Genomic DNA, 12,286 nt, shown 5'->3' on the forward strand with positions numbered 1-12,286 from the left:
TTCCATCAATATAACGAGAGAAATGAAATATGATTACGAATTAAATTTTACGTAAATACAGACGAATGTACGTAATTTTTGCCAATGTTTGGCAAATTCACAAATTGTCCTCGTGATGTTTACTTGACATTGGCTCTTTCCCTTTCTCCGCGTACCGTACCGAGAGTGATTAGGCGTACTACACATAGCTCGTCAATTTCAAGATATTCGCCTAACGGTTCGTGCGCGTGTTCGATATTTTGTGACCAGTAAATATAAATCATCTGACGATAAAATGATTCCATTCATCGGGCTGGTAGCAGCAATTTGTATGGCAGCAGTTTGCGTTGGGCAGATATATTGCTACAATAGAATGAGGAAAAATCATAGTGAGTCGAAAATAAAACCATTATTTATCAATTGTAGCGAGCATTTTATGATTTGTTTAAATACACAAATTATTACAATAGAATATATTTAATTCTTTGCATTCGAAAGGCGACCCTCAGTCGCTATTTTATTTGATGCAGCAACTCGAATTGTATTTTATATTATATTAATAGATCCTTGTTTAATATTTGTAACTTCCGAAAATTGACGCTTTAAACCTTAAAAAACATTGTTTTAAATTTTAAGTAGCCGTTGGTGAACCATTCCTTTTTCCTCTACATTATGTACTGATGTATTGAAAAGCATTTCCAGCCGCTATAGCTTCCTTGAATAACCGTATTATTTTATTTTGACTCTTTGTGAACAATCGGTTTAGTCACCTTCTTTTAAATTTTGTGCGTTGAAGCGCTGTTATAGCTGTCTAGAAACATTCCATTGTATTATGCGTAGTATAATTTATAAATTACGATTGAACAATGAATTGACAGTGGAAACAGTAAATACATTGTCTGGTTCAAACAAAATAAACAGGCGTAGCGGAAAGGAAAGACCCACCACGTGTCAGAATTATATTATTTTAGCGAAATAAATATTGAACACTCGATGAGAGGAACTAATCCTGGAACTTAATATTTAACTGAAAGTGCTATTATAATCGTTGGTCAGTGTCAATTACTAGATTGTAAATCTTTATGCAAATTCATATATGTATTAATAGAATTAATGAAATATAATAATTCCTATCTTACTTTCAGTATTTTTTATATTTTTGCATATTAAGTACACTCTGTAATTTAACAAAAATGTAAATTTCCCATAAATGCATAAATATCCACAGTCTATCAGTTACTGATACATTTACCCTGGTTACTAAAATATTGGTAAAATAAGTTTTGTATTAAGCAATATTCGCGGAGCTACTAAATAATTGTAGCATTCTTGTATAATAACTTCTTAAATTTTTGAACTGCGTCTGCATTTTTTGTATCTCTTTGCCGTTCCGACATAAAATTAATTATTAGTCATCTTATGGTTATAAAAGATAAATTAAATTAAATTTATAACGATTTATTCAATAATAATATTAATTGATATAAGTTTTATAGTAGTCCTTTTCATTATATATTTTATAATTAATTTTTATGTAAATAGTGGTGTTTTGTCCAAAGACGTTGAACTTTTGTATAATGATTTAAATCGAGATTTATCGAATTAAGTAAAATAAAATACATACTTTATTACATCATAAAATACTTATTTGACACACCGTTGTTCTTTTTTGTTTATTAAAATAATAAGTATCAAGAATAAAGGAATGTTGTCGTTTAATTAGGTGAATGGAGTGAGAATAAAGTTTTAGAGGAAAACGAACAAATGGAGAACGATTTACCAATTGTGCGCATTAAGATATTACAAACCAGTCCAAATCAGTTCGCAAACGACACCTGCAATTCCGATAACAAACGACCCGACTTTCGACGCAGGTACTAATTTTTTAATTTACAAAACAATTGTACTTGTGTTTCGTTCAGTCAGAGTTCGGCATTAATCGATTAAAATTTTTAACGATTAAAATGTTTGAAATATAATATTAATTTAAATTATTTATGTACTTATTCCTCTCCGTCTAAATGTGTTCGTTTCTTTCGAGATGTCGTTAACGCGGCAAATTGTTTCAGAACATCGACAAAGATTTGGTCATCACCGCTGAGAAAGCAGTTAGAAAAAAGCAGGAATTTGTCCGGTGGTACGTGTCACGATACTAACAGAGTGGTGCAAGCTCAAATCGAAACCAATCCTATAGCCTGTATGTCAAATAACAATCAGGTTTCTGAATTACTGCGGCGTAGATCTTTCCGACTCAATCACGTTGATTCGCCCAGGCAGGATACAAACCTGAGGAATGCGAACGATAAACCGCCAAGGAAAATGTCGTCTGTTGTATATAAGAAATGGAAAAAGCTGAAGAAGATGATAATTCCATCGAGGTTTGCATAGTTTCAGCATTCGTTGCAACAGTGTTCTTAGAAACTCACTATTGTAAAATCTAGAATTCCAAGCAAATTCAATAATCGATAAATTTTGACTGTTTCGTTCAGAGTGTTCATTTGCAAATATTAAATTTAAATATCTCGAAAACAACACATTTTCGGGGAAAAATGTTAAATACAAAAGTTACTCGGTTTTAAGGGTGAGCACAACTATTTTGTTTAGTTTTTATTTGTTGAACGCTTTCAAAATTATTTTTTTTGTTTTTTTTTTTAATAAAATCTTGTATTTTTATTTAAAGATTCTCATTCTACGTAAAAAAAAATTTTTGTGTGAAACGTTTTTTTATCAAATTTTATCTTACAAAGATATTTAATAAAATAAGATGTTTTCAAATGAACACCTTGTATATTTAATAACATATATTAACTCAACCATCGTTAATGGTTATATACAGGGTGTTCAGCCACCCCTGGGAAAAATTTTAATGGTAGATTCTAGAGGCCAAAATAAGACGAAAATCAAGAATACCAATTTGTTGATGAAGTCTTCGTTAAAAAGTTATTAACAATTAAATTCAAAAATTTCAAATCGTTCAGAAAAAATTATTTTCGGTTGCGGGGGTCAATTACAATCATTTTTGGTGAATACACATACTTTCAAAATCCTATCCACTTTCTAGAAAAAAATTCGAGGTGTGAAATTTTTCGACGGAAAAAAAATTTTAAATCGTTTTGGAAAAATTATTTTCGTTTTGGGGGGGTTAATTAAAATCATTTTTGATGAATAGACCTACTCCCGAAATCTTGCGCATTTGCGAGAAAAAAATTCAGTACGGGTGGAACTTTAAACGAAGCCTCCATCAACAAATTAAAATTTTTCCCAAGGGTGGCCGAACACCCTGTATATGGAGGTAATAACGTCGTCAACCTTGTTTCTAACTCGCGAAGGAACATTAAACAAATAATCTTATTTCCTAAAAGAGATTTGTTAAAATATCCACCTTAGAAAAAAGAAGAGAAAGAAAAATTATGAATTTCTAAAATTTCGAATTCGAGTTTCCTGATGAAAATTCAGATTTGGATCCATTTCCAGCGATAACGAAAGAATCTGTTCACAGATCTAGAAACTCAGTGCCATTCGACGACATCGTGATTGATGATACGCAAAGATTAAATCTTCCAGGCACCGCTTCTAATCAACCATCTAGTCCGGCGAAGCAGTCGACGATGCTCCAGACAAATCAATCTGTAGACGTATCGACTTCGACTAGAATGAGCGTCAACGCTTTACCAATGAGAAATCAAAACGACGAAATTGTTACGAATCAATGTAATTTGGATGAGAATATCGAAACTCTGTCGAAACAAGGGACGAACGATCGCCAGTGTTCAAACGCAGAAACGATGCAAGAAGCAGTATCGCTGATAAACCGTCAAACCTTCGATGGAAAGTCGGTTTGCGACGTGAGGATCACTGGTCTTAGCGTGAATCAATCCCAACTGTTGGATCTGTTGGAATCCACGGGGAGTCAAACGCGATCGGCGTCCATCGTCACAACCGAAGAGGCCTCGATTATTTCCATCAAGTTTTATCATCGAAGACACAGTGGCGATACGATACAGACAAAAGACAATTCCTTTTTCGAAGGTCCGTTCTGGAAATTCTACAAAAATTTGCCAGAGAAATTCGAAGATATGTCATTTTCCAGTTTGTTTCGGTCGCAAGAACAACCGAGAAAACTGAATCCTCCGTCGATTTATGTCTCTGATCATTCGAGGACACCGAATGGTTCGGAAGACAATACCTCATACATAAGACTCCCAGAAGCGAGAAACGAAATCGCTTTCGAGAACAGTTAGATTTTTCGAAGATTCTTCGAACAACACCCTATTCAAACCCCATATTAAATAAAAAATAAACAAGTAAATTTCCTTCCAAATCTGGGAATCGGAATAAGAATCTTTACCAGGATTCTTGATTCCGATCGCAAAACTAGGAATTATTATTACTGGTATTTTTGCAACAATTTCTGCGATGCGTTACGTAAATATTCAGTAATTAATAAAGAAACGGAAATTTACGGACAATTTGCATTTCAGAATTCGAATTTTACCGATCATATCGATAAAAAATCGTGAAATACAAATAAAATGGAAAATTGATAATTTAAGTTTCTGTAAATACAGATTATAGCTATTACAATATTAATGTATACTTTTAAATACAGAGATCACATCGATAAAAAATTAATAATTTCATTTAAGTTTCTGTAAATATAGAATATACATAGTTATTACAATGCTAATGTATACTTTTAAATACAGAGAATTAAAATTATTAATAATCGTACACTTGAAACAGGTCACCTGAATAACTCGTTTACTTTTAACAATATAACAAGTTTCAGACAAGACTAGCATTTAGTTTCGAGATACGAAGGTCAAATCTGTTTTTATATTTTTTATTCTAGAAACTTATTCTACGTAATAAAATAAGTACCTTTTCTCTGAATCGTTTTTTTCGTAGGAGCTTCAATTTTTAAGATATCGAGAGAACTACAAAAATTAAAAATTCCTGAAACATTATGAGATGTATATGTATCAAATAGACCACATGGTATGTTTGATTGTTATTCCGATCCACTTATCCATAAATGATTCCCAGAGCAAATTTTCAAACATTCCAAGAATCTTAATTATCTGCCTGGTTTCGTTGGAACTATGTAATTAAAACTGAAATCTTGTCCTCTGTCACGATCGCAGAACAAAGTTTCAACAATTGTTATGTAAATCGACTCGTAAGATCCGACATAACATGTGCGGCTGAATGAAAAGTATTTTCCATTGTTTGTAAATTTAAAACACATTCCTGCGGTAATAGATTCCCGATTATGCTCGTTATTACTTCACAAATCCATGTACTATCTTGATCGGTGAAGATCCAAAGGTTCTTGCGCGATGCACATTGACACGATCAGATAATGTGCCGGCAACGAGAAAAAACAAATTCCTATCACAATACCGTAAACACGGTTATTGCTTAACTTAATCGACGTCTATTAATCAACGCGCATAAAGTTGCCCCTTTATTACGCGATTAATAATTGTCCCGTAATGAGACTTTTAGTGTACTTTGTACGAAAACACCTTATCGACGCGTATAATTAAGTTGCTCGCTGTTTATTTATTGCAATCACGCGGAAGCGAGTGAATGTATCGATGACTTTATGCACGTAGTCTCTTCAGCCGCGTCCCTACTGCGTCAGCTATTGTCATTCGGTCGGGCCTGATCGGCAATGCCAAAAATTGCGTCTCCACTGCGTCGGCATTTGTCATCTAGCACGGCCGATCGGCACCCTAAGTATTTTTCGGCAAAGCCAAACAATCTCAAGATCTGCATGGTTTCGGATAGTATGCCTTGAAGAGCCGAATAGCATGCCGACAAGTCGATTGGCAAGATGTCGGTAACCATCAAAAGAGATCGTGCCAAGACCAGCAATTAACTTTTGTTGCTGCTGTATTCCCAGAAAACAAACAAAAAAATGCAGAGTGCATTAGTCAAGCAGTCTGTTGAGTCCTCAACGTACAGAGTTTCATGTCAATTTCGTTTCAAAACCATCATCGAAATACAAAAATTAAGGTGATCTTACTTTTTTATTGCATACAAAGATTTTTGCTAATTTTTTCGTTTACCATTTGTTGTCACATGATTATTGAGTAATTTTTATTGGAAAATTTTTTAGTCAGTTTATCGAGAATGCTTGAAAAAATCGAATTAACCACTGGAGTACATAGAATATAGGGTTAAAGAATAAAAAATTAACATTTATTTAAATTTTTGCATTAAATATATTTTTTAAATCAATTATATATTATATTATGCCTACATTTGAATCAGAGTCAGTATTCGTATCTGATTGAAGACGCGATTCATCTATTCTTATACATGGTGACATTTTTCAGCCCCTTTCGATGATCTGACAACAAAATGTTTCCTATTGAAGTTAATTAGTATCTAACTGACAAGAAATTGCAATTGCTTAAATTTAAAAACAAATTAATTTCTGACCTGATCAAATTAAGCTCTGACCATAGTCTAAGGACCGTAGCTACTCGTATTTCTGTCAATTCACTTTTTCCGGGAGCTGAAACATATAAACATTGACACCTACTTCAGTTTTTGACCTTGCTATATCGTAGCCCGGACTATATGTACAGGTTTTTCGGCCACCCTGGGAACAATTTTAATGGAGGTTTCTAGAGGCCAAAATAAGACGAAAATCAAGAATACCAATTTGTTGATGGAGGTTTCGTTAAAAAGTTATTAAAAAGTTAAATTATAAAATTTCAAATCATTCTGAAAAAATTATTTTCGATTGCAGGAGTCGATTACAATTATTTTTGGTCATTACACATACCCCCGAAATCCTACGCATATTAAAAAAAAAAATTCCTTACCGAAAACCTAATTTGAAGCCAGAAATGCTTCCCTGTAATTTCATACGTGTCTTTAAAACGTCATAACTCCTGAACGGATTGGACGATTTTAATTTTTCAAAATGCAAACTACGCGTATTTTAGTGAAGAATATATGAAAATTCCAAAAATATTCGAAAAGTTATTCCTTAACTCCGCAAAATGAGAAAACCCCCATAAAAATGGTCCAATTTGCAAATGTTCATAACTCCTACAATAGTGAATATATTTCATTGAAATTTTTTTCTAAAGTAGAGCCTATGGATATCTACAAAAAAGTATTAGACAACTTTTTTGCAGGGAGTCAAACAAAATTATTAAAAATCAAAAACGAATTTTTAAGAAAAATCGACAGGGATAGGTGCCTAAATTTTTCGGTGAAATTGAGAAGTTACAAATCGTTTTGAAAAAATTATTTTCGGTTGCAGGGGTCAATTACAATCATTTTTGGTGAACAGACATACCCCCTAAATCCTGCGCATTCTTGAAAAAAAAAATTCAATACAGGCGAAACATTAAACGTTAATAACTTTTTAACGAAGCCACCATCAACAGATTGGTATTCTTGATTTTCGTCTTATTTTGGCCTCTAAAATCTCCCATTAAAATTTTTCCCAGTGGTCACCGAACACCCTGTACGGGGTGTTCACGCTAAGGTGTGATAGTCACGATATTTCAATAACTATTGATGATACGAAAAAATTGTTTATATGTAAATTGCAAGATAGGTATATGGGAGTTCGGGACAAAACTAGTAATTCCTAAACCATTCAATTTTAAACCTAAGGCCTCCCTTTTTTTAAGAGGATACAAACATACATCGATTTATGAAAGAAAAAAAAGATCTTAAATTTTTATTGAATAAAAAGATTTTTATAATGAGAAAAGTCAATACCGTTTACGAAAGAGATTTTGCGTTTCACTATTGATGGAATGAAACGCAATTCTTATCTTTACAAACGCATGGCTGCGGCTGATTTACTGTCGCGAACAAAAGAAAGTTTAAAACTGATATTTGTCGAATTATAATAAAAAAAAAGGAAACATATTTGATTCGTGCATGGACTATGCGTTTAAATTATAAACTAATTCCAAGCAGTGAAAAGGAAGGTTCAATAGCATACATTTATGTACACGTATTTTGTAATCTCTCCAACCCTTAGCAAGGTTGTTGGATTTTCCCTTGTTTTCGATCATAAAGGTATCGAGAGCACCTAAACAACCCTCTGTCGCACAATTGCCGACAGTAAATCTTCTTTACGCTCGCTGTTAGTTGCATCCTTCGTTAATCGACACCCTTGATATGCCATAAAACGCTGAACGTTCGAACTTCCACGTCCGCTCGCGATTACGATAAGTACGCACCGATCGTTATGACCTCAGATTGACGAACGTTTCCTGAATGATCGCGAGTTACGGTGGTAATTTTTCTTAGATAATGATCTCTATCTGCAACCGCGTCTGTCTATAGCCGCGGGCTTCAGGCGATCGGTTGCTTTATATACATACACGCTTCGTGACTAACCAGCGTTACTTTATTTCTAAGAAGAGAACATTGAATACCAGGAGTTCGATGTTAAAGAGTTTGTATTTAATTGGATCGCGATCTGCTCTAGAATAATGGTCAGCCTGTTACAAGAACAAATTTTTATTTTAAATGCGCCTTGATAGATTTATCGAGTGATTTATACTCGACGTCGACGTAAGTACATACAAAGTCTATGCGATTAGCGAACAAACTGATGCTGTGAAAAATTAAACGATCATACTTGTGTAAATATAATATTATTTTAAGAGAGAAACAATTCCTTTTAAACTAGTGAAATAGTTTTAATTTTCTTTGCTTAAGTAGCAGCACGATATTCACAATGTGGTCGCCAATTTTTTCTGCATAGATATTTTTTTTCAGGAAATAAATAGATTTAGATACACTATTCTGTATGATTGCTACGTGACGTTTATGATTATTTTTAAGTATTTATTTTATTTAATCAAATATGAGCAAGTAACGTTCACATTGTATACACTTTGACAACTGTGATAAATTCTTCATTACAAATCTTGAACTGTGCATAATAAAAAAAAAATTGGTTGAAATAAATGTTACCCAGTAAGAGCTATCTAAGTAACGCAAAATTTATATTACCTTCCAAATAAAAAAATATAGAGGACTCCTCTTTTTTTCTTAGAAAGAATTAATTTCTAAAACTATTTGATTAAAAAAAAAAGAAAAAAATGCAGTCGATGGCTTCATTTATTTCTGAAAAACTGCATTAATTGTACAAGTTTATTTGGACCATACGGTATAGATTACAAAAATTGTTTATATTTTAAAAGAATTATACATCGTATCGTCTTTATTTTATTCAGAATATGTTGAATGGATGTCGTTGATCGTTCTTATATTGTCGTACTGGATTTCCTCCGTCGAAATTTTTAGTTTCGAAAACAGAAAATAGTCTCAACAGTCAATATCGAATTCAAGAAGTTTTTGTTCCTTCGAGCACGTTTTAACGATGTCCTTGCAATGTTCCGCATGAGCTCTTTCTTAGTCAGCGATTGTGTTTCATACAAATCTAGAACAGATTTTTTATCTGTTTCAATTTCACTTAAAACTTCAAGAATCATATTTTAAAAGAATCTTCTTTACACCAAAATAGAAAAATTTTCGTTAAAAATTACTATGTAACAGAGAAAAATTAATACGTATTCTAACAATTAATGTAATTTTCTTTAAAACAGGGTATCTAGTTTTCCACAATATAATATAGTATTTATACCGTCCAGCACATTAACTTCATTTGCATTAAATTAAGTATGTAGTTTGGAGACTTTTAATATACCTAGAAGAACTCAAAGGACAGAAATTAAGGAGTCTCGTTTGCTCACAGTTTTTTCCATTCGATTCTGTGGTTGCACGCTTCAGCGATGTTTCCTCTTCTGGTTCTTAGTGAAACAACAACCTGTCAGCCGATTATCAATAACCCGGAGGTACGCAATTATAAATTCATTTCTGTATAAATATCGATGCCTATGAACGTGGCCTTCTTGCAGACACATTAACGTAATTTTCGTTCAAGCGAAACAAGAAGTCTGTACGAAAAGTGGCATTAATCCCATACCGCTTCGCGTACAGATCTATATCTATCATTTTTTGTTAATAATCGGAACGTAATTAAGAAGTCCGAATGTTAAAATGTATTTTTTTGAATGCAATATTGTTCTTGCTTATAGGTCCGGGAATAAAAATTTTGTTTCACACAACTTCATGAATATTTATCCGTTTACATTATCGACAGGTATGCTGTTTATTATATCAGAGATAATGACTATAAAATCGGAAGGATCTTGTTTCTTAAGCTAATACAAATTCATATGAGAATTGAAGAGAATAACAAGATTATGTATATGATTGCATGGAGGCTCGTTTCGCTGATAATTTGCGTTGAACCTGTCGATCGGTAACGATCAACGCGTTACATAATTGATTTATTTCTTCCCACCGACCGATAAGGATCACACACACGGCTACCCTTTATCAAGATATTTTCTCTTTCCTTCTCTTCCTTGTTTGATGCATGTGATTTCACGACAGGCTAGTCTCGGAGGTGGGCAGACCTGTCTTGCAACTGTACGAACAGGCCCCTCGCAGACCTTGAATTCTCTTATCCCGGTTAGGCACTTGATCTCCCATAAAGATATAGTTATCTGCATGCTGCGCATTTACTTAGACAAATACTAATTTATGCTTTCAATGAGCCCCATAACGTGTTATACCGCACCAAGGAAGCATTAACTATATGTTCGACGCGAAACGCTGACATTTTGGTGTTTGAAGATAGTTATTGATAACTTCGCGTGAAATTATATTCTGTAATAGAGACCTTTCGCGGCCCTGCGTGTGACTGAACGTCGATTTCATTTTTAAACTGTAATGAATTTTAAATTGCGATGTGAGATTTATAAGTGTAAAATATTTTTATTGAAAGGACAAGCATTTTTTAAAATTATGGATTTATTAGACTACACTTTGTAAATAAGAGTTAGTAAATCAGATTCTGAAGAACGAACATTTGGTTCGTAAAGGATAGTCTTTTCCCCCTGGCTAAAATAGAAAAATGTGTGATTATAAAAACCAAAAAAGATGATCGTGATAAGTGTGAAAATTATATTAAAGTGTAAGTAAATATACCTAATATAGAGAGAAAACGTAATGAATAGAGTATAAAGACAGATTGGTAACAACTTACTGAAAAAGATAATTAAAGTTCATGAAAGATAAGAAAATAATTGCTACTGAAACAATACAGACGTAATTCTTTTTACAATTACATAAATTTTATTTATGTAATAAACTGTTCTCAAATATTTAAACTATAATTATTTAATAATATTATTACTTGCGAAGAATTTAAGGAGAATATAGTCAAATGCAAATAATACGAAGAAAGATCGCAAAGAAATGAAAGTAAAGAAGCAATCAAAAATAAAATAAAATAAAAGTTACTTTTTAACGTCCTATTCCTCGTTAAATTATTTTTAGCAAATTACTATTACAAATAACTTAAACTAGAAGTACCATTAAAGATTGTTGTAGTTGTTGAGCAAAGTTATTCACTTTTTAACTGTGTTGCAAAATTACTTTCGATACTAATTATAAAAACAAAAATTGTTAGCTATAATTAAAATGTATTGTTCGCAGATCCTTGGAAATTATTAATTTCAGTTCGATCAATTACAAGTGTATCTATTTTCTTGAACGCGTCGCTCGCGTATATTTGGAAATAATAAAGCACCTGGTCCAGTGAAGTGAATAATGTACACGAAATGACAGACGACGAGAATTTATTCTCCTATGTATATTGTGGAACCAATCCAACGGTATAATTCATAATATCGATACGTATTCCTCAGTATTTTTTTTTTTTAATTGAATGTTTAAGGTCACATGCACCTTCTTAGGTTATGAGTGACCACGTTTGCTTTGGAACTGTAAAGTAATCATCTAGGTTCATAATCATCTTCAAGGTTTACAGTTTGTGATAGATTCCGATACCTTTCAGGAAGGCTAGGATTTTCCTGCATGAGTCTGCCTTTTGTAGCATGCTTGCTACATTTGATACATTATATCGTATCCTTTTGGCACGATATTTGGGGCATTGGACTAGGATGTGTTCGATGGAGATTTGTTTATTGCATACTTTACACATCATTGGGTTTGATTTGGTAATTAGGAAGGAATGTGTTATTCTGGTGTGGCCTATTCTTAATCTGGTTAGAATCACTTGATCTTTTCGGTTCATGTAAACTGCCGGATTAATGTCATATGCATTGTTGGGAATTCCCAACATTTATTAACGGACCTCAGTTAGTGAATATTATATCAATTTAGCGTGCACCTTATTAGTTAAATTACTTAATCAGTACTTTGGCAACTTGCAAATTGCCGT

At 32.9% G+C, this 12,286-nt stretch overlaps 1 protein-coding gene across 1 annotated transcript; it reads left to right on the forward strand.

Annotated features, from left to right (window-relative positions):
* Positions 1-197: 197 nt before the first annotated feature.
* On the forward strand, positions 198-4,582 carry LOC143347690 (uncharacterized). Its single transcript, XM_076777098.1, has 4 exons — positions 198-368; positions 1,703-1,853; positions 2,049-2,357; positions 3,479-4,582. Exons 1-4 carry the CDS (start codon positions 275-277, stop codon positions 4,218-4,220), a joined length of 1,296 nt encoding a protein of 431 aa, XP_076633213.1. The 5' UTR covers positions 198-274; the 3' UTR covers positions 4,221-4,582.
* Positions 4,583-12,286: the final 7,704 nt, after the last annotated feature.

The sequence above is a fragment of the Colletes latitarsis genome, chromosome 11 (genome assembly GCF_051014445.1).
Source record: "Colletes latitarsis isolate SP2378_abdomen chromosome 11, iyColLati1, whole genome shotgun sequence".
Lineage (NCBI taxonomy): Eukaryota > Metazoa > Arthropoda > Insecta > Hymenoptera > Colletidae > Colletes > Colletes latitarsis.

Excerpts from the sequence above, each read along its gene's own strand:
- LOC143347690 (XM_076777098.1), top strand. The coding sequence starts at position 275 with ATGATTCCATTCATCGGGCTGGTAGCAGCAATTTGTATGGCAGCAGTT. Across the intron at positions 369-1,702 it reads TAGAATGAGGAAAAATCATA|GTGAATGGAGTGAGAATAAA; the intron begins GTGAGTCGAAAA and ends TCGTTTAATTAG. Across the intron at positions 2,358-3,478 it reads AAGATGATAATTCCATCGAG|ATCTAGAAACTCAGTGCCAT; the intron begins GTTTGCATAGTT and ends ATCTGTTCACAG.